At 40.6% G+C, this 27,356-nt stretch overlaps 1 protein-coding gene across 1 annotated transcript in view; it reads left to right on the forward strand.

Moving 5' to 3' along the window:
• SLC35F1 (solute carrier family 35 member F1) overlaps positions 1–27,356 on the forward strand; it is a 240,289-nt gene that overhangs the window by 168,141 nt on the left and 44,792 nt on the right. Inside the window, exon 3 of the mRNA XM_074150484.1 lies at positions 22,375–22,502. Within this exon, the coding sequence (XP_074006585.1) occupies positions 22,375–22,502 (128 nt within the window). The remainder of the gene's footprint in view (positions 1–22,374; positions 22,503–27,356) is intronic.

Below are 27,356 nucleotides of genomic sequence, written 5' to 3' on the forward strand. Positions count from 1 at the left end.
TAACATACGGTTTGCCTTCTGTGAGAACGAACACAGACAAGTGACATGTGGGTTGGTGATTTTCTGGGATGGGGGATGGGAAGCTTGACCTAGCAGATGCAATTTGCTTGCCTTTTTTTTTAGCATGACAGTTCCAAATGTAAAATAATCTAAATGTATTTTTAATTCTTGGCTGTAAAAGAAATGGCAGGCATAGAGACTAAGTCATTTTTTGCCCATTCAGCGTTATATTCTAGCATGTAACAAGCGTGGGATCACTTTCCCATTTCCTTCAAACATACATGTGGGGAAAGAGGATGAAGTTGCCTAAAAAGCCTACTTTCCCCCTGTGGTAGTTTAACCCCAGCCAGCAATTAGAACCATGCAGCCGCTTGCTCACCACCCCAGTTGCGATGGGGGAGAGAATCAGAAGAGTAAAAGTGAGGAAAAATTCACGAGTTGAGATAAAGGCAGTTTAATAAGGTAGAGGAAAAGCTGTGCATGCAGGCAAAGCAGAGCAAGGAATTCATTCCCTCCTTCCCATCAGCAGGCAGGTGTGCAGCCATCTCCAGGAAAGCAGGGCTCCATCACATGTAATGGTTACTTGGGAAGACAAACGCTGTAACTCCGAACGTCCTCCCCTTCCTTCTTCTTCCTCCAGCTTTATATACTGAGCATGACATCATATGGTATGGAATAGCACTTTGGGCAGTTGAGGTCAGCTGTCACAGCTGCGGTCTTCTCCCAGCTTCTTGTGCCCCCTCAGTCTACTTGCTGGTGGGGTGATATGAGGAGCAGAAAATACCTTGATTGCTTAGCAGCTATCAAAACCATCAGTGCACTATCACTATTCCCATTATACCAGCTTCTAGCAAGAAAGTTATCCCAACTGAAACCACGACACCCCCCCCACATCTCTGTGGTACAAGTATCAGGTTAAGAACACTAAGGTGAGGGACCCTCAGTCCTATGTTAAGGGTATGATCACTCCCTCCATGTTTATCCATGTACAACAACATACATGTTATTTTGTGCTATGCATTTTAAACCAGGACACATCTGCAGCTGTATCAGGGTGAAAGAAAAAGGTAATTTCTTGATTTCTGCCTTTGCCCAGGCAGAGACAGGCACCAGCAAAATTACTTTGTAAGCTACTACTGAAGTGCAGCAGGGCTTGCATCAGAGCATCTCAGGAATACAGGAGCAAGATTTTTATGAATGCAGTAACAAATAAATAGTAAGTTATCACAACTTGCTGTTCATCCATATTCTCACAGTCCTGCACATGGCGTACTGAAAAAGAGCATGCGCCTTTACTGTTGAGGGCAACATCCCCCTGTGTTGAATGCTTCAGCATATGGAAACCTATGAAGAAAGTATTACTTCTGCCTGGATGAGTTTTAAGCGTGTTTTTTACAGAGGCATAGCTGCCATTAATCTTGTTATTCCTCTTCATGATGTTAAGGGCATTGGGAAGTTACTTAGTTAAGAAATCCTTAGCTGCATTGCAAAATACGCTTTAAGTGGAAAAAGTTGTAGTATAGAGATGATAACTGTCATGGTTGCTTGTATATGTACCTCATTAAACGTTATCTTCCAGCCATTCATGGGTGAAATAGTGCTGATACTTGAAAATACATGGCTTCTGGTTAGCTGCATACTTGACTGATCAGACACTTGTCTTCATGGCCAAGCACTCCTGAATCCCAGCCTCACACCACTGCCTGCGTTCCTGCCCAGCACACATGCCTGGCAGCTCTGCTCTACTCCTTCCCAATGCAGCTGTTTATGAGAGCTCATGTTCCTGAAAGATGGGGAGCAGACATTAGTGAAATTGCCATGGTCTTAAAAATCAGGTAAATTAGTACAGTGCCCTGCAGAAGGCCAGAAGTCACTTCTTGGTCACACAAATGGCACTGCAGACTAATAGCAGTAAAAATACCTCTGCCCAGGCTCAGAATTTATGTAGATATTTATTCAGTACAAGCTAGAACTTATATTTTGCAGATTTAGCTAGAAAAATGGCCTGTTGTCTTTCACTCAATCTTTATTAAATATACTGGTGTGCATTTTATAGAAAGGTTTTACAATAATTACAGTAATGTTAAAATAAGTTTGTTTTCTGTAAAACACAAAGGGAAACTAACTGTCTTTTGACAGCAAAAATAAATCTCAAGATTATTTATCTTGAGAGAACAGGTGAATGTCAGCCAGATGCCTAGAACAGTGTTGTCCTTTTCTACCAAATTAATTTACAGAGCCTAAACAACTGCTTTTAGTACCCACAAACACTGGTGATGCCCACAGCATGAGCCCACCTGCCTAATGCAGGCAGCTGGTAAACAACAAGCAGATCACAAACGTTTCTAAGGGTTCAGAGGAACATTTTTCAGAGGAGACCCATGTGTCACAGCGAGTTCATGCTGCTAAATTGGACCATACATGGGTGTGAATCCCAGTGGGAAAACATGATTTGGAATCTGTTCCGGTCCAACTGCCAGTTGTCTGGTTTTGTTAGGTGATAATAGACCAAACACTAGAAATATGATTGATGTCTGTGATCCAGCAAATGATGTCTATGTACAATAGCTTTCACACCACCTCTGAAGGGAACAGAAGGTCCTTTCATTATTGGAGAGGGAGCTTTTGGTCAAGGCATCTGGAGCAGGAAGTCTAATAACTTAAAGATCAATGTTTCCGTAACTATTTTACATTCAAAAATCAGTGCTGCTGTGAGCTACAAAAAAGAAAGCAGTTGGTAGCAAAAAAAGAGATAATATCTTTAAAGAATAAGGCCTACAGTAAATTTACCAGATCAAAAAGTGAAGTATTGCTGGATAAGACCTTATTATCCAGTGTCAAGCCCAATAGCATGTAAATGAATGTAACAGAGATGATGAACAGCTCAAACTTTGGCTAATGCTCTTAGGAGTGATAGAGTTGGTGAGTGTTTGAAGTACAAAAGGTTTCTTAAAGCAATATCAGTGCAGGTTTGAAAGATATTATTAAGGGAAGCTAACACACTCATCACACTCATCTTTTCCTCCCTTAAATATGATTCTTATGGTTAGAGCTGACTGCGTTCCTCCTCTCAAGAGCAGCTAAGCTATAGTGGCAGCTCATATATAAATGACAACAGTTAATTCAAATTGCACCTTGATGCGCAGCCTGGTCAAGGAGGTACATTAAAGGTAAAACTATAAAGCAGGCTTAGCAATATTTTGGAAGGCACTTTCTCCCTTTCTCAATCTCTACCTTATGTTGGAGTGCTAGAGATGGAGGTGGATGAGAAAGGAGAGCTCAGGGGATGCCAGTGTTAGCGCTTGTGAGCTGCCTTGCTTGTCTAAGGAGAAGGAATTAAAGATGCATATGAGAGAAGGGCATTTTTTGAGGTTTCATTAATAAAACCAGGAAAGGGGTGGATGAGAAAGTCAACAGGAGAATTGTCTCATGGGGCACGGAGCCAGGCAGCTGCAGCAGAAGGGCAGCGGTGGGACCTGCATGAGGAAATAACAGACTTGCAGAGCAAACCCTTGTCAGAGTATGCACTAGGCTGACAGCCTGGTATCAGAAACTCCACCTATTGCAGGAAAATGCAGAAAAGCTTTTCAAACCCTGAGTGAGTGAAAGCCGTCAGGCTGATGGCCTTTTCAGGCAGACACTGCTGGAAAGCCAGGAGGGACAGGTTTCCACAGGGACAGCTGTTGTGTGAGGAGCCGCCAAATCATGGCACAGGGAAAATTGGAATATGTTTTTTCAAATATTTATAAGACAGATGACCTAAGAAATTCACCTGGCAGGAGGTTTCATTACTTGCATTTTCCCAATCAGGGCTTCTCAGATCCATATAACAAGCAGTTTTTACTTTTTAGACTGTAAGCCTGGGAATTGGGGCTCCCCCCTGCTTGTTTTCCTCATGTCCAGATTGGTCTCAAGAAGAAAAGCACAATTGCAAAACAGGAATAGTTAGATAAGAAAGCCTGCATTCACCTAAAACGGTGAAGTTATGGTGTGTATAATTACCACTCCAGTCACCTTCCAGATCACAGGCGCTATTCTTCGCCTCCTTTCACTCCCATCTAAATAAAGCTTGTGTGTGAAATCCTAGGTTTCCAGATTTTCATGCTACAGTGTGAAACAGCGATTAAGGGAAAAGTAAAACCCACTATCTTTTACTGAAGTAGAAATGTAAAGAATAGAAATACTGAAGGCATGGTGGGTTAGCATTTGGGTACTCCCACGGTTATGCAGGAGCTTTCTCCCCACTTAATGCTCCCAGCTCCAGTCCCAGCTGCAACTCCTTAGTCTTGCTATTTCTTTTTCTGCTTACATTTTCTCTTCTACAGACCAGGGAGAGGCAGGCTTGAGATGGAAGGGATATTGTCCAGTCCTATGTCTTGCTCTTTAAGCACCTACTGGTATTTTGCAGTGGGGTGAGTGTAAGTACATCTATCTGTAAAGTAGCTCTTAAAATGACATACCAAAATCATAATTTTTACATTGAGTTTATTGCTTTGTCTGAGAGTATGTTTCTCTGGCTTTGAAGAGCAGCAGTGTTGGTGAGGAAGACAGGGGCGACAGTTAGAGCCTTCGTGGCACTCTGGGTGCTGAGGTTATTGTGAGCAGCTGAGTCATTTGACCCCTCCTGGCTGGAAAACTTTTTTTCCATTGATTTTTGGAAAGAGCCCTGGATTGTGGTCTAGTGACAGAAGAGAGAGGATCAGCTGCATGGCAGTGAGCAGAGCAAAGAGGGATACAGACGGGAGCAGCAGCTGGAAGAGCCCTGGAGGAAGAATGGATATGGAGTATGGTCTGTCGCTGCACTCCTCTGCTGCTTCTGGGCTGCACCGACATGTGATACAGGAATGAGTAGCGTTGTAGGAGGACAGAAAAGGACCAAATGTGAAGACACCCTCAGCATTATGTGTGTGAAGAGCTCCTTCACCAGAAGTATGCTTGTGCTAACCCATATGTGCGTGCACACACATGCATGTCTCCCAGCTGCAGCTACTCCGATGAGCACCGGCCAAGAGGTGAGGCAGCTCTGTTACTGCTAGTCTTGAGAGGAAAAGACAAAAGCATGAACTAAAGGATTCAAATCCAATAGCTGAGAGTTAGAATTCCAGAAGTACTGAAAATGAAGCAGGTTGTGCATGTTCTCTTTGGGTGACTAACTGTGCCCGTGTTGCTCTTGTTTGTGTGTGTGTGTGTGTGTGCATGTGTAGCGTGTAGAGGATCAAATGAGTAATCACATCATTTGGCACATAATCCATGGTTACTGTTAATACCAGCTAGTGCTCAGCATAATTCCTGCTCTCTTCTGTTGGAGGACAAAAGAATCCAATCTGAAATGATGTTAGAGGGGAGTAGGAAGAAAATAAACATTTTCATGAAAGCATGTGTAATACAGTGTGCACCAGACCGGAGGCATTCATCGCATTTAGTCCCTTGGACAAGGATCTCAGTGGCTGCTTTCCCCTTTCAGAAGAAAGGGGACATTCTGCTTTTCTTGTAGAAGCTGGATGCAGCTGGCCCTCCTCATTTCTGTTGGAGGCAGGTAAATCTGCCAGGTTTGTGAGTGTGACCATGAAGCCATGAGCCAGCCTCTGACACAGAAGGTGAAATGCCTGGCTCGGGGCTGGTGCCACTTGCTGAAGAGAGTCAGATGGCAGCATGGTGGAAGGTGCTAGCCCAAACTGCTGCAGGCTGACCACAAGAGCAGGCATGTGAATATAGGATACATTTGTATTTGAATCCAGCAAAATAGGTTGGAAAAGCAAAGGTAAAGCTGCAGCAGGCATGTAGGGAGAAAAGTGCTACAGGGGAGAGTAGAATGCAAGGTGAAGAGGAAAGAGGGAGAGAGCATAAGTATTTTGGGGGGGGTGTTTTTGCATTTGAATGCTGGAATTTTCCAGAATGCCAATCAAACCACCACTTGGAAACATCTGCATGTGTGTTTCCAGCTCACAAAATGCTCTGATTGCAAGACAGTTAAGGGCCTGTTGGTATCAAACCCTCTTTCAAAAGATGATCCTTTCCAATATTTAGTCTTAATTCTTTACCTAACACTATACTTGCAATAGGTAAAGATATATGTGACATCACAGAGTAGATGATAAAAAATAATGTTGTGAATGTATCCTTCCTGCCTGGGTGAGGCCACCCACTTCAGCATTTTCCTCTGACAGAGGGCTGTAAGCCGTAAGGCAGAAGGTTTGAAGCAAGAGCTGAGAACGTAAAGCCATGCCTCAGAATATAATCCATACATCATGACTAATGATTAGTTGCAATACTGTTTTATTTCATTTTAGTTTATTTTGATACCCCTTAAGGGAAGCTTGTCTTTTTTTCAAAATCAAAGTGTCTCTATTTATTCAATGATTTATTTAAAACAAAGATCATGTGATAAAAATACTAAGTATTCCAACTATAATATTGACAGGTTATATATTGCAAGTGTCAGACTATGAGTCCATCAGTTCACATCGCTTTTCCTGACCTTCTATGAAACGATTAAAAAGTATGTAAATAATAAATACATGAAAAATTAATTAACTAAAAATCAAAATGAAATCTCAAACTTGGAAAACCAATTTATGAGAATTCTAATGCAAAAATTTTTACATTTTCTCCCCACTGGAGATACTGTTGAATTTTCATTTAAAAATGTTCATTTTGTCTAAGCAAATTTTATTGCTTTTTGACTGGTGAAATTGATGCAGAAGTCTGAATCCCAGGAAGATTTTTTTAGCCTTCCCTATTTGCAAATTATGTAAACTGGTAAGCAATTATAACTGCAGTCATTTATTTTGAAGCGGGAATTTTTTAGTGGAGATGTGTAAGACAGATCACAACAGACCTGAATAGTTACTGTGGATCTTACGTATTTAAGAAACTCAGAATTTGACAGTCAATTGGCCTATGCAGTTCAGTATCTTGACTGTCTGAGTGAACAAGAGAGTATCTGGATATGCTATCGTTTGTGTGGCATGTAAGTTCCAGAGCATAAATCCGAGTGGGTATGATTGTTTATGTTTGTCTACATAGTCTACATAAACAATCTACATGTTTATCTACAGCTTGCTCACTTGTTAGGGTATGCTTTCCTGGACCAGGATTTTGTTTGTTTGTTTAAAGCCATTTTTCCAAGATGATATCTGTAATGGCTGTGTTGGATACAAATGTAAAGGTGAGATATGTAATTATATAATACCATGGCCCTAATGTAGAATGACTGTACAGACCCATTCTATCCAAAGTAACGTCATCTCCCAAAGGAGCATGTGTGCAATTTTATGACCAAATATTATGCACTTCTCTTCAGCAACATTAAATAGAGCAAGTCGTAAGGAGAAGCTGAAAAATAGAAAGAGAGGCTGTCAGGAGAGCTCTGTAGTCTTTTCCTGTCACAACACAAGACAGCACTGATGGTTTCCATTTTTTTAACTAAAAATGGCTTGTTACTTATTCCTATCTAGAAAACAAAGCTAAATCTTTATGCCTAAAACCAAAATAAGTTGTTATTAACCCCATAAATAGGCCTAAATCACCCCATTGGAGTTGTTTTCTAGCTTACTCAGGAGTAGCAAAGATCTTTTATGCAAATGCTGAATATTGCCAGGCTGAAATTACTGAAGATATGTGTGTTATTGCATACGCATAGAAGATGGTAAAGAGCATAATGATAAATTGATCCATTCCGTAAGATCATGGAAAGGCTGTTTGTGGTTTTCCATTAAAATCTTCAGAGCAAGAGAGAGAAACGGAGAGTGGAAAACAAAATAAAAAGAAGGGCTTCTTGAACTCCTACAAGTGCACTTATGGCTATAGTCAGCTACAATACTTGCCTGGGGATTGGTAGAGATCAGCCTATAAATCACAGTGGCTCACAGATCTTTATAGGCTGTTTCTACTTCTTGCATAAGCCTAATGTCACCGCTAGCAAAGTAGATAAGCACCCCTTCCTATGCAGGTACTGCACATACAGTTTTAACAGGTGAATGCATATGTCCAAGCAGCATAGTTATGTCCAAGTGCTACCTTCATTCTCTTCATCTTCCTTTGCCATCTGTCTGGCATGCTGAATTTTATGCCATCAAATGTTAATTGCCTCTTGGGAGTTTCTCACTAGAAGAGCTCAGCCTGGTGCTTGCAACTAGAAACCCACAACTGTGTGAACATCCCAAAGGATCTCATTCACCTGGGCTGCCTTACATAAATTTCACCTGAAACCTGTGCTCCCATTACATAGCTTGTCTTACTGGCTGAAAGGGCTGAGCCTTCACAGCAGGAATACATTTCACAATTTATAGATCTGCTCTAGAAGATGTAAGCTGGAGACACTCAGAGAGTCAGAGCCCTGACTCTGCTGTTGTGCACCTCATGGAGTCATTACTACACTGGACGAAGCAGGTGTAGCTCATCCTTCCCTGGGTTGCACTCACTGGACACAAGGCTGCAGGGAATCAAGGTCATAATTTAAAAAAAAATTATGAATTTATATTTAAGTATAAAAGCATGGGAACAGTTACAGGATGTTAAGTGCTGCCTTTGTTCTTGTTTGATAGGCTTTTCCGTGGCTTTCCTTTCTCTAGACCAGGGGCAGCTACTACCTCCTTTTCCCATCAAGTTCACATTCAGGTTCATCAGCTGTGAATTGTTTTCCATAAAAAAATTCCATCTAGTTTTTCTTTATAACAAGAAGTTTTTCTTGATGTTACATGCCACCCAGTGTTTTATGGGAATTATTATGTTAACTGCATTTCCTGAAAGCTTAATATTCTGCTTCTGTCATTGTCTGGGGCTGTTTTACTGTTGCTGGCAAACAAGATTTCATACTTATCCATCATGGCCTTTATGATGAAGGTTGAATCTTCCACATGGAAACTGAGGTAACATCTCTTCTCTGAGAGGGTCAGGCAGCCTGCTCAGGCTTTGTGACTGCCTGATCTTGTATGATATACCTTCATTCTGCCTGTGCTGATGAGTTTTCTGAGAGATGGAATTGGTAAGGTGCCCCCTACTTTTGGGATGGTTTCCTCTTCTTGAAGCTTTGTACTGATGTGTTGCTCAGCAGTGGATGCACCAGTACAACACTCATATATAAAATGTCAAAAATGCGCTCTCTGTGCTTTGCAGCCCTCAGTGCTCTGTCGCTTTTAGCGGCAGCTTGTGCTGGGAAGGTGCATTGACTCCCTTCTCTCATGTGCTGAACAGTTGTTGCATGACTGGACTGCCCCTGGGCTTCAACTGTGGAACAGGGGAAAGGGAGAAAAACAATGACTCTTTCACAACTGGATTGATGAATTTGTCAAAGAGTATCAGTAGTGGTCTGAGTCTGATGTGTGTGCTTGTGAGCACAGGGAGATGTGCTCCTGAACAAAATGATAGATGGCAAGAAGGTAAAGGTTTTGTTGGTGTAACTAACCTGCTGGGTGTGCAAGGGGGCATCCTGTAGTTGTGTAATTCATGCATTCATGGTTGGCTGCCTCATCAGTTGATGGAATTTCTGCTTGGATGTTAATTGCACACAATGCAAGTTCCTCTAACCCTGCAGTTTCACTTTATAGAACTTCTTTTTGCAGTTATCAGCCAGAATATCTTCCTAACATGCTAGTATTTCCTCTCCTAAAAAAGGACTCAGGCATATTTCTAACCAGGTGTTATTTCTTAATGTTGTGGAAAGGCTATTGTGTCAATTATTGTTAAAGCACAGGCAGCATGGTAAAATAAGTGCCAGTGAGGTATTCAGCAATTTGCTTATAGATCAGGATTCATGTAAAGGAAACGCTTTTCTAGAATAAGGTAGCTCATTGCGAGTATTGCTGCTTTTTTATTCATGGAGATTTTTTGAGTTTTGTGGCAATCAGCTGGAATCAAGAGAGGAGCAGTCACGCCTCACAGCTGCTGTGTCAAGTTTGCATAACTCTCAGTAGTGTTTTCAGATACATGTTCTCTTGAATGCTTGGTGGGGAGGAGTGGAAGATACTAACTTTCAGTGTACCCTGCTGAGCACTGTATGATTGATTCAGTACCACACATTACAGGAGAGTTTACAGAAAGTGACTGAGTTTCAGAGGTGACAAGCACCGAGTGCTAATTATTTCAGGAAGGATATTAATACAGCATTGCCATCTACTTGCTTTTACTTTGAAGCCAAAATAGGGGTATTGGCTGCTTCTTCCAGTGGCTGCCTCCCCCACTGATCTCTTCTTGCCTTCCCAGGACTCCCAGCTCTGCTGGGACTGAACCCCAGTGGGCACCAAACCACCATTCTAGGAAGCACCTGCTTAAGTGCTGGCTCCAGGTTCTGCCCCTAGCACCAGCTGTTCCTAAAACCACACCTGGCTTTTTCAAGGTGCACAGTTCAGTTCCACACTGGATGAATTACTGGGGTTTCTCTGTTATGTTAGTATAACAGGTATAATAGTAGTCTTTCATTGATTAAGCAGCAACACAGTGGCATTAGCTCTCCTGCATACCCAAGGATCCAAACTACAACTTTAAGAAACAACTTTATTCTATATATTTAATGAGATCCTGGATTTCTCTATCACACTTTTATTAGCTATCACCTTCCACCATGAACAGATAATACATGTAATATTCAGTTAATTACTTCTTTGATACCTTAAGCATGTGCACAATCTCCAGTCAGCAGCAGCACTAGATGCTTAATTCAGGTTATAATAGCACCGACTGAATATCTCTCAGCTTTGCACATCTGACGGCAGGTAATTTTTGCCAGACTTTTGGTGGGCTACAGGCCTCCAGATTGCCAGTGTACCATCCAACTGCTTATCGGTCCCACTCTCAATCTCCTCATTATTTCAGTTGCACAGCTACAATAATTAGATTCTGTATTTTTCAGACTTTATAGACAAGCTTAAGGCTACACTAGGCAGAGAAATAAAATTTCCTTTGTCTGTGGATCTTGGTTATCACTTTGTATGCCAGTCATTATTTTGCTCAAAAACAAGACCAGGTGAGGTTCAGTCCCTGCTACAGAGCTGCTTTGACCAACTTACTGAAGCTAAGCTGATACGCACTGAGCATTTAATTAATGTTTAATGTTCTATGTAGAGCAAAACCATGTCTGAACTGTATTGCATCAGCTTGCACAGCTCATACCTTTCTGGGTATGACTTCACGTACGTACTAATCCTGACAACTGTGCTTGTGAAAGCTGGCAAAAGATACATGAAAATGTACTACTCCGACTATACATCTGCTAGAGGTGCTTCATAAACCTTTAAGTTGTCATGTTACAGAGTTTGAATCATGGAAAACTTGTATTTTTCTTGTCAGTAATGCCACAGAGCTGACTCCGTTGCAAAGTTTTTCTCGTCCAGTTCCGCTAGCTCAGGAAGAAAGAACAAGCAAGCGAAAACACCTGCGAGCCAGGTGACTACCCAGGATGGAGGGCTGCTCTCCATCATTCCTGTTGTCTCACACATTGCTTGCTCCTTTATGTAGATATACGGATGTATAATGCTGATTTGTTGTTGTAATACTGATATTGCTAAATTTCCAAAAGTCACATGGAGACTCCATTGATTTAGATACACAACAGGTATGCAACAAAATATCACCTGCTCCAAACAACTCGTCATCTAAAAAAATATCTGGCCTGATTTCTAATCTTAATGATCATTCTGAGTAACTCATTCAGGATTATGTGATAATGAATAGCCAGCTTCTTCAGCAGAATTGTTTATAAATGTCTAGTTGACACAGTAGCTATTTGATGCCTTATGCCAATTAATTAGCATGGTTCAGTGATGTTTTATGCTTTTAGTAACATACATCAGTAGTCATGCTGCAAAAGATATAAACGGGAGGGGTTTAAGTACTTTTGATCATTATAGACACAGCATTGAGTTTCTGGTGTGTATGACTCCTGAAAGTATTATGAAATATGCAAATGCACCAGCTCTGGGTGTTATTTGAAGCTGTTGTGTTTTGCATATTTCTATGTGCTCATGCCTGCATTTTCTCTATTCTTAACTGGGTTTACTCATGCCTTTTGGAATTCCTGCCATGCATAAAACCAGGTGCTCATGCTGTGGCCAACAATGAAGGAGCCACAATGGCTTGGTGTGTCTTGCATGCTTCTCTTGACCCTCTGCTGCTGGTCACCTTGGAGACAAGAAGTGTCCTGGACTGGCCCCACAATTGCTTCAACCAAGTGGCAGCTCCTGCATTTTCTGCTTCATTTGTAATTAGCGGTGTTTCTTGAATAATTTGTGTTTGTTCTGATGTGAGGCTTTTACTATAACCCATGATGGTAACACATTCCCAAAGCTTCTATATTCCTCCAGGGATAATATTTAATATTTAATTTGGAAGTTTAGCAAACCTTATTCCAGTTCACCAACAGTGGTGTGAGGAAAGTCCCAGAAGGGGAATAACTCTGCTAGCTTTTCCCATGGCCGCTATCACAAATAGGTACTCCAAGAGGACTATGTGTGTGTTTGCAGCCTTTTAACACAGAAGAATACTGAAATACCTCTAGAGATCATGGAGATCTGTAAGCCATATTTATCTTGAGCCATCCAGCCCTAATGAATTCTGAACTCTTCAGCTCTCCCCCTGGCCCAGGGCAATGACAGGAAATAGTCCTGGGTATTAGGATTTTATATATTTTTGGTTAACACTACTGACTCCAGATAAAAGTTTTAGTTTTACCAGCAGTGCTTCTTTAGCATCAGCTTCCCATCCTGTTCTACTTTACAAGAATTGTCACAGTACTGGAGTGTATATGTGCCCTTGGTGCTCATACCACAAAAGACAACACTCATTTTCAGTTATTCATCAATAGCCTTTTTCCTCTTAATAGTACTAGGCTCTCAGTAGTCGTCAGCAGACAGATTTCTTTCTTAATTGATATTTTTAGGTTTCATAGCCTGTAAAAAGCAGGTTCTCTTTCATGCTTACCGTGTGTTGTATACGGTCTTTGCTTGCATTTCACGCCAGCACCTGCTACTAGGTAGTAACCTGATGAGTTCCTGAGACAGCATCGCCTGATCTCTTAGGGATTTGTGTCTCATGTTGAATGAGCTGGTGCTTAAAAAGATGTAGAGAGCAGACTCTGGGGTCTAATAAGTAGCGAGTTTACCTCTGAGCCTTTACTTAGTGGAGACAATGTTAGGTTTTCTCTCTTCTGCTCAGTTACCTGTTCACATTAAACCTGTAGGAACTAATATCTATGCACTCTATCTGTGTCAGGTTAGATTTAAATTGGATCAGTGTGTTCAAATGTTATTGATGGAGAACAGAGAAAGACACACACTCCTTGGCTTCCTTATTCCTCTAAAGACAAGGCTAGAAATTCAACTTGAGACAGATCTGCTTGATCTCTGGGTGGTTAATAATAATGACAATTGGCATTGGGTCTTTTTTTTTTTTTTTTACTATCTCAGGCAAATCTCATGTTTTGAGGAATAAACTTAATAGGAATCGTGAATAATAAGTAGGTAATTCATTACTTATATCTGTCTGCTGGGGAAAAAAATGTCACAGAATAGATAGGTGGCTGGACCAACTTTTCGTAATGACTTGATGAAAGGGGTAAAAAAATAAAAAAGAAAGGTTATGCATCCTAACTGATTCCTCTGCCTTAAACAATGAACATTATTTCTTTTAAGGTTATTTGACTTTAAGTAAGTCTTGTCAATATGATTAACATACCCAAGATTATTCAGGAGGAGAAATTATTCCTGCAAATTACACATTTATAAATGATATAGAGAGATATATACAGAATTCTTTAATTTCACTAACACTCTGGTAAATTTGAAAATGAGATTATTTTTTTCTTTTGAGAACCTTTCTTTGCAGTGCTGTAAGTAGCTTCACACTAGATAAAATAGAATAACCAATGAAAAAAGGGCCTGAGTGCAGAGCTTACAGAGTAAAGAAATAGGATCGTTTGGAAATAGCTCTGTGCAAGACTGAGCCAGATTTAACCCTGAAAGCTGGCAGACATTAGTGTCAACTCAGAGGTAACTTAAATCTGAGAGTACCGTAGATCAGAAATCGATTTTGAAAATTTCATGCATGAAGGCATAAGCACGTAATGAAATCTCAGGTTTAAGGGAAGGCTCTGGCTTCTGGGTGTGCTCTTGTGTCTCTGCGTTACAGAGGGGCAAATACTTCTCCCAGGACACAGCCTTTCATTTCAGGAAAGGGGCTTACCTAAGTTTAGGCTGGGAGATAAAAATGTGGATGAAAAATTTGTGTGCTAGAACCATTGCATTGTTTTTTATCTTGACATATTAAATAGCCAGGAGTTTAGAGGTCTCAGTGGCTGTTTTTTTTTTGAAATGGTGTGCTGCTCAGAGCTTCCTTCAGGTCTTACACGGTTCTTGACATGGGCTGTTTCTTGCAGTAACATACAGCAGTGTGTCTGCCACCAAGGGAAAAGCCATATGCCATCTAGTGGGAGGGCAGGTAGAGAGAAACTGAGGCACCTGCAAAATCGCCAACTACTTTATTATTGCAGGCTTAGTTGTAATTTACTCTGAAAAGTAAATTATATGACCAGTAATCTTGTGAAATAAGAAAACATCTGAAGATTATCAGATCTAACCGCAATGCTTAGATTGGATCAAAATCAAGGCACCTGAAATTAATCTTTTCATGTTTTATGAAAATGTATGTTCAAGTTCCTAGATCTGACTTCAGCTATTACAATTTACATCTAGGGCCAAACCAGACTGATTTGCAAAATCTCTAAAAGGAAATAGCAAGTCTAAATACTTCAAATGAGCTTGTAATTTAGTGACTGGAAAGCTATGTTATATCATGTTAATAGGCTAAGCATATTATAGAAAAGAGGAGGCTCAAAATGACAAAAGTAGCAGACAGAAAGGGCTCAAACCTTACCTTGTGTTACTCTATGATAATCTGGAGATCAAAGGTTATCTAAAGTACCTTTTTCTAAAGCGCCAGCCAAATAAATGTTAGTATGATAGGTACGTGTTCAAACACTACAAAGTTGAAACAGACAACGAAAATAAATAGACCCCCTTCAAAACTGAAAAATCCTGTTGCATGTGACTTGTGAACAAGATTTATTTCCTAAGAAGGTAAAAACACATTGCCAGGACGTAGCTGACCCCGGCAAGGCGTGTTTGCCAGCTCGTGTCCTGTGAGCATGTTCCACCTCAGCAACACCACCCATTGCAGGTTTGCTTCAACACACATGGCAGAAAGACCTGCAGCCTCATTGTACACCACATATTCACAGCAAGGGTGGTGGTGATGGCTGCTGGGTTCGTTCAGTGACTGCAGTCACCTTCTGACAGATGGGACACATGCGCAATTCAGCCTGTGCCAGAGAAGAGGGGACTTGTCACCTGCCTGGGTCCCCTATTACTTGCCTCTCACTTCCCACAGGACTAACATTAATTTTGTCACGGACTGCTCAGGGGACAGTCTGAAGATTGACCTGAAACCTGAAAATCTTTGTTTCCAGGCAGTTCTTTGCCCTGGCTCACCGTGCAGCCCCACAAGCACTAGTGCTGGTGCAGGGCAAGCAGCAGAAGCTGGCCAGCAGCTGGAGGGCACAGGAGCCTCTTGCAGCAGTGACCTGGGGCTGTTATACCAGCAGCATGTCGGTGGGTTACGCAGTTTTCCCACTGTGGGAGAGGAAGCAGAAGGGAGCTGTGGGTAAGATCAGGTATTCTGAGGAGGCAAAGGAGCTGAGGTTGGCGAGTCTCCCAAAAGGCTTCCTGAAAACATGATATAGGTCAAAAGCAGCGCAGGCTATAAGCAGTCATCCATAAGTTGAACAGATTATATTCAGGTGTTTCGTGAAGCCAGACTGGAAGAGTGCTCCTGTAAGAGAATATTTTCTCTATTGCGTAAATAATTAAGCAGTGGTGGTGTTTTGCCTTTAGGCAACACTATTACCATAAAGTAGTCATCAGTAATACAAGTAGATGTGAGGAAATAAGAAACCATTTTAGGTCAAAGGATTTAAAGTCACACAGAAGAGGGACAGTTCTTTTGAGCTTTGTAGAGAGCTGAATACCATCTACAACAGATTTTAAGTCCCCTGAACCATCAACTTGGCCAAGCGTGAGACAAGCAAGGCTTTATTGTTCAGGCATGGGAGCCTCTTGACATAGTAATACAGAGAAGATCTGTTACTCCTACACTTTTACTGCCTCCTTCCCCTGGTCCTGCAGCAGGTCCTACAAAGTCTGTAGAGAAGCAATGTTGTTACAGGTGAAGTTCTGTATCTTGCAAGGCTCACTATAATTGTGGAAATGGAAAAGAAACAATCATCCTGTAATTGAGCTTTGTAACTGAGATCCTTTTCCATAGAAACTGATAATAAGTAAATTCTGGTCTAGTCTTCATCCTGTGTGAGTCTTTTGCCTCTTTACCATGCAGCACTTGACTCTGATGCTCCCGGTAGAGGCAGGGGAGGAGCAGCGTGCCCGACAGCCCGAGCTCTGTGCTGCCTCCCCCTGCAAGTCTCCTGCACACATTGAGATATCTTCTGCTGAGCACTGTGCTGTAAAGCAGAAGGAAAGCACAGCTCCTTTGATGATCTTGATCTAAATAGCATGTTGTCACCTGAATTAAAAGGGAGAGACTGCAGCGGATGAAAGAGAAGCAATATGCTTATTTTCTGGTCTAGCAGTGCTGTTATTCTACCTGTGTCCCAAGCCCATACACAAATAATTGGGAATTTGCTGTCTTAATGGCTGATGGGGTTTTTTTATTGTACCTCTGCGGCTGTGGGGGTGAATATGAAAAGGGTTTTGCACATGTATATATGTGGTTTTGGTAGACACTGCACAGCTAAAGCCTCTTTTAATTTTCTCTCTAATTTATTTTTAATTTTGGAACCCCTCAGGGGTAAATCCTTATTATATGATGTAAAATCATCTCTTCTACAAAGCAGCTTATTTGTTGATTTTTAATTTGAGCCAGCAGAGGCAAAGCTGGAGCTTTTTAACAAACGCTGAGAGCTCCTCTGTATATATAACTGTCAAGCATGTGTCTCACTGCAAAATTAGTAAAGAATGTAAAACCTAAACCTGTCGTCCTAGATGGGGCAAAGAGGGGGTTTGTATTTCTCTGTGCTAATAGTATATCAGACTTCTGAATCTAAAAACATTCTTAATATGCAACTTGCTTTTAAATCTATCATACATTTGGATTAGACTGAATATGAAGGCTCAGGTTTTCAAAAGCTCGAGTCCTGACCAAAGTTAGGGGGTTGTTTTTTGAAAGGGCATCTCCATCAAAAGATGGTACTGTCTGAAGATGGCATTACTCTGTGCACTCACATAAATGCGTGTTCACCAACGTCAATATGTGCTTTGGCTTGCTGGAAGTGTTGCCTTTAAGCTAACCTGCACACTTTACGGTCTAGTATTTGTTTATATGACTGGCTGGAAGCCTTAGTCACAATCCTGTTGAGATAATAACAAAAACACTTGATCTGACATAATCTCTCTTCCCTTCATATTCAGTGGGAGAGCTGCTTACTTTCAAAACACTGGTTATCTCATCCTAAACAATTCACCTGGGATATGTTAGGTGAAAAATGCTTTAAAATTGCCTTACCAGCTAATTCAAGTGTAGGCATCTACATTTGGTCCTTCTGCCCTACAGTCCCTACAGCTCAAAAGATCTGAATAATTAGTTTGCTTTGAGTTGTAATCAAGGGAAATAAAAACAAAAAAAAACAACCAAACAAAAAAAAAAACACAAAAAAACCCCAAAACAAAACAAAACAAAGCCAAAACAAAAAAACCCAGATTTTCTCTTTTTGTTTTGTTTGTAATTAAATCATAGAATCATAGACTCATTTAGGTTGGAAAAGACTTTTAAGATCATCGAGTCCAACCGTAAACCTAACACTGCCAAGTCCACCACTAAGCCATGTACCATAAGTGCCACATCTACACGTCTTTTAAATACCTCCAGGGATGGTGACTCAACCACTTCCCTGTTCCAATGCTTGATAACCCTTTTGGTTATCCCCCATTTCCCTTGTTGTCTGAATTCACTATGCCATCTGTGATTGCTGTCCAGAGGTCCTCTCCTCCTGACAGCCCACGTCTTCTCCAGACTGTTGCCTTTTAGTATAAGGTACTGGCTCAATCTTGCAAAAGTGCAACATTTGAATATGGTGGCTTTATTTCAGCTTATCTCAAAACTGGGACTCCACCTACCTCTTCCTTGATTTGTCCATAGCATTGGACTGACACTCACTGCAGTTAGTCATCTTCTTTCTCCTTCTCCTCTCCCCAGAAAGTCTCCCATTTTAGGAGCAGTTTATTCCCTTCTATGAACTGTGATGACAGTGCCAAAGAAATAGAAAGCGGTAAACAAATAACAGTCGCTAGATTAACCATAATAAACATGCATTCCTTTTTACTCAGATATACTCTCAAACGGGGTCCATCAGTTTTGCTAATGTTTGTGGATCTACACAACTGGTATATTAATGATAAACAATAACAATAATGTGGACAGAGGGACCGTGGTCAGAAGCCAGACCTTTTTTACACACTAAGTAACAAGAGATGCAGCAAGTGAGTGGAAGTGAAGACTAAGTATGTTCCACAAAGAAGATGTAGCTCCTATACAAGAATCTTTTCCAGGAAGAAATTCACTATTTTACTTCTGTCACACTGAACACCTGTACGTCTCTGCTTTCCACTGGGCGAGACAAACACACTTGCTGTGAAGCTAAACCAGTGTTCATCAGAGTTGCACAGTACCTGCATAAATTCATTTTGGCATTGTTTTTTGCTCTGCAAAGCCGCCTCAGCTGAACCTGATCTTTTGCTGTTTGGAACATCTTAGAACTATATATCAAAGATAAAATACCGCTTGCCAAATATTTTTCATATTTCTGTCATTAGCCCAGAGAGGATTGAGAAAAGAGAACCATGTGTGTATGTCAGTTAAAATTATAGATTTAATTTCCATCTCTGGAGACTCTGACTTTACCTGTGAGCCAGGAGTCATGACCATATGTTCCTTTTTAAAGCTAAGTTATTTGGCCACACGTGAGCATTACCGTGATCTGTGGCTGGACATTGAAGCTGGAGAAAGCAAGCTCTGACAAACCAAAGGTACCAAAAGATTCCTTGAGATTTGTACATAGTCCTTGCTTGCAGCCTAATTCCAGTGCAGTTCTTGAAGCTTCTGCTTCTTTCTGCTTTGTAGGTACCACAAAGGGCCTACTGCCACAAAAGCAGATTTAGGTGGGATTTGCACTGTTGGAATGGAGACTGCAGTTTGATGACTTTGATTTTTAAACTTTCTATTTACAATTAAAAAGAAAAATTATTCTGAAATGTGAACCTTGCCATTCCATTGCATAGATGTTTTTGAGTTGGTGTTTTAAAGGGATTATCTGGGCAGCATAAAAATTAGAGATACAGTTTCCAGACCTGGAAAGGATCTATCTGCATTACTTATACTGATTTTAGTAGGAATTAGGACATCTAATCTCAAATGCCTTTTTGAAAAGACTTCCCTAAATACTTTAAAAAATAAGGTCTGAAATATGTTTCTTTCTGCATGCTCAAATCATCATAACAAATGCATAATTTAATAACAAATGCGGCCGGTCACAAGTGGTGTGCCTCAGGGCTCAGTGTTAGGACCATTTCTGTTTAATGTCTTTATTGATGATCTTGACAAGGACATAGGGTGTATCATCAGCAAGTTCGCAGATGACACCAAGCTAAGCAGGAGTGTTGATTCCCAGGAGGATAGGGAAGCTCTACAGAGAGACTTAGATAGATTGGATCATTGGGCCAAAATCAATGGCATGAGTTTCAACAAGGGCAAGTGCCAGGTTCTGCACTTGGGCCACAACAACCCCGTGCATTGCTACAGGCTTGGGGAAGTGTGGTTGGAAAGCTGCCTGGAAGAAAGAGACCTGGGGGTTCTAATTGACAAGCAGCTGAATATGAGCCGGCAGCGTGCCCAGGTGGCCAAGAAAGCCAATGGCATCCTGGCTTGTATTAGAAATAGCGTGACCAGCAGAAGTAGAGAGGTGATTGTGCCCCTGTACTCAGCACTGGTGAGGCCACACCTCGAGTATTGTGTCCAGTTTTGGGCACCTCAATACAAGAGAGATATCGAGGTGCTGGAGCGAGTGCAGAGGAGGGCAATGAAGCTGGTGAAGGGCCTGGAAAACAAATCATATGAAGAGCGGTTGAAGGAGCTGGGACTGTTTAGTATGAGAAAGAGGAGGCTGAGGGGAGACCTCATCACTCTCTACAACTACTTGAAAGGACACTGTAGAGAGGTTGGTGCTGGTCTCTTCGCACAGGTAATTAATGACAGAACAAGAGGGAATGGCTTCAAGCTCCAACAGGGTAGGTTTAGACTGAACATTAGGAAAGAATTTTTCACAGAAAGAGTGGTCGGGCATTGGAATAGGCTGCCCAGGGAGGTGGTTGAGTCACCATCCCTGGATGTGTTTAAGAGACATTTAGATGTGGTGTTGGGGGATATGGTATAGGGAAGAACTTTGTAGTGTAGGGTAGATGGTTGGACTCGATGATCCCAAGGGTCTCTTCCAACCTGGATGATTCTATGATTCTATAAATTTAGTCATAATTCATGTCTGCAGTGTGTTGTTCCTGTACCCCAGTATAAACAAAGGGTGGTAAATTCTTTTTAGTGAGTTCTATTGTGAGTCAGTGGTAACAGGAAAGTGTAGTGTCGTTGAATATACTAACTCATTCTTATTTAAGGTCTTAAATAATTAGCCTACTAACCACTTTTTTTCTGCTGTATCTCTGCTGCTTACAGAGAGAAAGAGAAAAAGAGAAGGGAGGGAAGGAAGGAAGGAAGGAAACGAAGGGAAACATTTTTAACATTTACAGTTTTGCACTCAGTCTCATTATCACTGTAACAAATAATTAGGTTGTTGCCTAATAATATCTCACTGGAAGTGTGTATGTGTGAACATCTGTTAATGAGAAAACGTCAAATGATTCAGATACTTTGTTCAGGTAAATGCCCATTCAAGTCACTCAGTGGAGCCAAGATCTAATGTCTAAGATCTTGAATCAACTTCTGAAGTAATTATCTGTTTTTCTGTGATTGCGTCTTATAAGATCTGAGATAGTCCTCTGCTATAGGGAGCCTGCCATTTCTGATGGTATGGCAGTACATATATCAGTGGGTCTATTTGAACCAGAGAATGAACACGCTTGTGATGATGGAAAATGATGAGGGAGAATTGGGAAGCCTGAGCAAGTTTTGGTGGCAATTGACAGTAATGTTCCTTTTCTTCTGTATTTTCCACCAATCATTTTGATGATCACAGGCACTTAGAAAGGCTGCAGCAACATGAACAAATCTCAGAATAGTGGGGTTTTTTTTAAACTTTCAAGACAGTTAAAATTACATTTATGGTACTTTGACAGTACAGGTCAACCCTACTTATATGCCTGTTTAGGCTACCGACTTGTAAAGAACTCCGATCATACTGTGTTCACTTACAGTGGGTTTGCCCAGCCCCTTTCACAGTGGGGTCCCATCATGTCTGGAGCTTACTGTAATGCAAATAAGTAACAGGTTTGCTGTTACACCCTCACTAATGAGCTGGTTTCTTTTGAATGGAGAACAGTAATAATCCCTAGCCTAGCATGAAGAATACTTTGACCTTTTGAAAGTTGTGGGTTTGATCTGCAGGCTGTATTGGTACTGTCAGTTTTCACATGGTGGAAATTAAGTACTGGGTGATTGACAGGGCTCCGATAGAAGGCAGCAAACCTGCCTACTTCAGAAATTGATCCTGGGAGCAGAGCAACCTGTCAACACAAATTCTGTTTGTCTCAGTGCAGCCTTTCTCTAAACAAGTCTGATATTTTGAACCTCTAGGATCATAATAACCATCCTTGAAACAGGATCTGTAATCTGCCCAAAGGTGATGCTGTTCCTGCTCTAATATCCTGTCATATTTGCAAATACTGGTAATCTCCCACTGTGGCAAAACCCTCTTGCATCATGTGTGATACGTTTATCAATATGTGTGGAAAGTATAAAGGTATATAATAAACTGCTCTATTCTTTAGCATTTAATATATATATATGAAAGTAAAACTAATAACACATTTACAGTCTGTCCAAGCTGCATTTGTTTTTACCGGCATTGTTTACATTTTAAGGAACATTACAATCTGACCCTCACATATTACTTCGCCAAGATGACTGTTTTAATATCTGAGAGACAAATAGGGTGTGTTAATTTTAACCTCCTTGCAGTACCTAGTTATATATGGTGTTTTTCAACTGCAACGCGAGAGATCCTGTAGATAATTTCTCCTGACAGGCAGGTATTTTGTGCATCTAAACCTAACTATTTTACATAATTCTTCTTGTTGTTTATTACCACAGGAGAAGAAAACTTGCTGGCAATTTTGAAAAGGAGATGGTGGAAGTACATGATCCTGGGGATAATAGATATAGAAGCCAATTACCTGGTAGTCAAAGCTTATCAATACACCACTCTTACTAGTGTACAGGTAAGGACTCAAAGGATTTTCCCTTTTGTGGTAAGATAATAGGCTCAATGTGGTCAATGGTGCAGCATCCATTGGCTTCAGTGCACTGATAGCTGGTTCTTGCCTTTGTTTTCTGTGTACTTTCTAATGTTGTCTCGTAAGACACGTGTTTTTTTCATTTTGGATGATTTTTATTACTCAGTATTTTCCAAACTGTACAAAACCATACTGACTTTCATTTTATTTTCCTGTGGTAAACCATTCATAATCACATTTTTGACATAATCTACTTATTTTAGCCCTTTAAGGAAACGTTTTCAGATGGGCTGGAATGTTTTTCTCACTTTATATTGTACTTGGAAAAAATATAAGCATTTCTTTTAGGATTCCATAATTAGATCTGAGTGCAAAAGTTGTCATTAAGTAAAATGAATGTAGTTATGATGAAGAAGTCTTACTTTAATGCAAGCAGTTAGATGTGTTATGTTATATAACGGCTTAACTGCAGCTATCAAAAAGTGTACTCTCCCTTAAAAAATTATATGTGCAGTGAACAAAAGCTAGGGTAGTGATTTCTCCAAAGATCTAACCTGTATATTTTATATAAAACCACAAAGTAATTAGGCTCCTTTAAGTGGAGAAACAAATAACAGAAACATTTTTAAGAGACTGGAAATCATTGGGAGATCATTGCATACTTCATTGATACTTGTTCTAAAACAAACCTACTCCCTGTTTACATTATGTCTAAATAACTGGGCAACACTAGACAGTGTAATTTACACCTTATTTTCCTGAAGTTTGCATTACAGTCAGTAAAATAGAGGAGCACCAGTTAATGTTCTGCGGAACCAAAGCTAATTAGGAATATATCTCCTCCATAGTTAAACAAGTGATATTGGAAAATACTGAGCGTGTTTAGCAGCATAAATAGAAGGAAACTATGAATTCAAGGAATCTGAATGGAAGGTTTATACTAAATATTCACAAACGCCTCTGCCATCAGTATCTTCGTTTGAGAATTCTTTGAAATGTGCCCAGACAACGTAATATTGCTTTTAACACTTTTCCAAATCAGATTACTCAGTATAGAGTAAAGCATAAATCTGTGTAAACCTCATACTGTCTGATTTTATAGCTACTAAAAGCCTCAAAGAGAAAAGCAAAAGCTGAATTACTTCTTTTGCGTGTTCACTGAGAGCAAGTAGGAAGAGCAGACTGAGCAAGACGATCCAGGTCATTAAATCCCATCTCCTACTGCCACCAACAAGCAAGTATCAGAGGTTTGTCTGGCTGGGCCCATGAAACACTGATTCCAGAGGATGCAAACCCTCCTGCTCTTCTGCAATGAGCATGGCCTTTAGTGTCAGAGATCAAAAACTGCAGTGCCAGGAGGAAGCAGGCAGGTGAGTTCAAGAGCGTTGCCTGTGTCTCTGCAGGGAATTTGGTAGCTGAAATGAGCCACTGTCTCCTTTTAGACAGAGAGAGAGAGAGGAAGGGTAGAACAGGAGTACTTTCATAGGACACAGACCATGTTGTGTCCTTTTTAGACCTCTTCCACATAAAGATTACAACAGAGTTCGGGTCTCTTTCCCAAATAGCTTGGAAGGAGGAAGAGGTAGAAGCTGAAATGCTGCCAAGCTTTTTTCCAGGAGTGGGGAATGCAGTGTCTCCTATTCCCATAGTTGTCCTGGGTTGCTCGTGGAGTGACTGGGAACACCTGTTGCATTTTAAATTCACTTCATGCCTGCATTTGAATGAGCTTCTAAGTGTAGACAAGACCAAAGATATGGTGAGAATGGGAAAAGTATGAGGCGATGCATTAAGACGTTGAATCAAATGACAAATTTTATGAAATGTAGCCAAACACCACCATATTTCATTTAAAGATGAAAAGAGAAGAAGCTCAGGGGATTATTCAGCCTGAAACAGCATTGGTCAAAGTGCGTAACAGTATGAAATGAGTGCTGAAGAAATAGAAAGTAAAAGATGAAAAAAGCAAGCTTTTCCTAGAATCTGATTTCTGAAGCAGTAAACAGGACCACTCTCTTGAGAGCATCTTTGGAAAGGCCTGATCAGTACAGTGCAGTACCTGTGGGGCCATAAATGCTCGCTGGAATGTAGCAAGAAGTGTTCAAATCCTTTCGGAACTGAGACCTGAGAAACCATTGCTACCACAAATCAGCACAGCTTTGACTGAAGGCTGTGGGAGCTATGTCGATGTATACGTTCACTGAGAATCAAGCCCCTCAAGTCAGTTCCAGGGGATTTTATTCTCAACAGGCTTTACACCAATGTTTTTTGGATGGAGAGAAAATAAGAGTTTTTGAAATTGTCACTTCAGTAAATGAGAAATCTTGCAGTATTTTTGTAGTGGTGGTACACGAACAATTTCAGTAGGAAATCAGTTTTACAGCATATACTTATTTTCCACATGATATCTGCTCTGTTGTGCAAAACTAACATGGGAGCGTACTGGGCTTGTGGTGCTTTTAGGCAAAAAACATTAAGTTCCTCCCAGCAAAAAGCCAAAGTTTAACTGTAAAAAGATACCTTTATTGCAATTGACTTGCAGTTCTGCTTTCAACAAACAACTCCAAGCATTCAACAACTGTGTTTGCCGAGTAGCTTTAAACTCTTAGGGCTGTCAAAATTTCTAGTTTAAAATCCATCTTTTTTTTTTATTATTATTATTTTATTGGCATTATCTCATCATGGTTTCGGGAAAAGACTGAAAATGGTGGCTTACTTTTCCCCACTGTTTCACACTCAAGTCTTTTACATACTTCCCTTTAAAATTCCCTTTGTTTTCATTTGGGAAAACAGAACTTTCTAATGAACCTTCTTATACGTCTTTCACCAGATACCTTCAAATCCACAGTGAACAAGGACACACAGGCAAAATCAGAGATGAATATTGTACCTGACCTTTACATTTGGTTGTGCTTCTGATTATTTAAAATCCCTTTGTACTCTATAATTACTGTCTGAGAGTGTAGTACTCAGCTCCATCATGAGATGAAAACAAACTACTGTGAAGCCTAGAAACATGTAATTTTCCCTGTTAAGAAAATAACCTAAAAGACCTCCCTTAAAAACTAGGTGACGTAAAAACCAATGCACTGTTTATGTTTCAGACTTCAAGGTGTAGGTCAATTGCTAAGGTTAAAATCCAACATACCCTTTAGGTGTCTGCAAAGTAGTCCAGGGGCAACTAGATATAATAGAACAATCCACACCTAATTGTGAACATATCCAGAATGCTGTAGACATCTAACATCCCCTGGTCTATGCATCCCCTGAACCTGCTGGTTAGAACACAATCTTGGGACATGGAAATGCGTGTTTGATCTTCTCGTGTTGCTCATTCTTTGGCAGCTTTAAGTTCTGGTTCACTGCATGCCCAGAGTGCTTCTGTATTGATGAAGCCAAATGCCTAAATACTTGCCTCCATTATAAAATTCAAAAACTAAATATTCCTGCACCAAAGTACCCTGAGGAATTCAATTTGTTAGATATGATCTTAGGATGCCTCAAGTGCTTACAGAAAACCTGCAGTGCTTTCCAATTTGCAAGGGTAGAGCCACCTTTTACATAAAGCCATAACTGTTAAAACAGTAGCCCACAGAAGGGGCTTGAGTTAGTCTCCCTGGGTGAGACGGAGTTGAAACCCAAGCTTCCAACAGCCATGAACATGCCCCAGATAGTCAGTGAAGGCAGTTCTATAGAGGGTACATTTAAAAACTGAGTAGACACCAGGTGAAAGGCACAGTAGTTTGTCCATGGATCAATTTGATATCCAAAAACATGTATTTCAAGAAGTGCCAGAGATCAGTCACACTTAATGTTCTCACACACGTGTCCTAATTCCCAGATGGCCAAAACCTTTCAAAATGATCTTTTTTTTCTCTTTGATGCATTAGTCTTACTTGTACTAGATTTTTCAGCCTTCTTGCATGTCAGCTGTAGCAGGTGCAGAACGTGCACTAAACACTTCTGTGTACACTAACACCCCATCCCATGGACTCTTTTTTAAAAACTATATGCTTAACTTTCAGGACTGCCTGTGGAAATGCTTTCTATTTTTATCCTAACCTTTTGAAACAACCCTGATGAAGGCCTGTGGAAGGTTTCATTAACTAGTCAAGAAGGGTGTTTTAAGTACTATTGGAGACACCTTTTACACAGCAGAGAAAATTAGTTTCCCCAGAGGAAATTAAAAGATTCTGAAGGTCTTGCAGTAATTTAGACTAGATATTTGACTCATTTGAAACTACATTTTGACTTCCCTGTACTGCAGGTACTGCACATGTACATCCTACCAAGTCCATAATGTCTTCCACTAAGCCTGTTATGATACTAACATTTGTAACTTTTGCTGCCAGCTAAGCACTTTCTCATCATACCAAGTTGCATTAGAAGGCAAACTGTCCTCTCCCTTCTCCCTCATTGTCCTCACATTAATTAGCTCTCCTTTCTGCAAATGCACTGTTCTGTTCACCTGCACACTGCACTGTTGTGTTGTACTGTCTAGAGGTAATGTTATCCTTTTTCTGTGTTATGACATCACATAGAAATCTGAACTATTTCTGCAATGCCTTGTATAGTGGTACCATAGAATATGCATACAATGTCACAAGAAATAAGGCTCTGTCAAAGAGAGTGCTATGTTTCCAAATAGTGATTTATCTGGTAATTTATTCCTTGGGCAATCAAGCCTTTGATTGGCATGATGAAAACAAAGGTAGTAAAAGCTGGGATTTGTAGACACCAGGAGACAGACAATAAAACTACGATGCTGATGTTCTCAGCTACTCTTAGATCACTGTGAGGCTCAGCAGTACATCATACTTCCAATTACATCTGGCAGTTTTC

Source organism: Numenius arquata, chromosome 7 (genome assembly GCF_964106895.1).
Source record: "Numenius arquata chromosome 7, bNumArq3.hap1.1, whole genome shotgun sequence".
Classification (NCBI taxonomy): Eukaryota; Metazoa; Chordata; class Aves; order Charadriiformes; family Scolopacidae; genus Numenius; species Numenius arquata.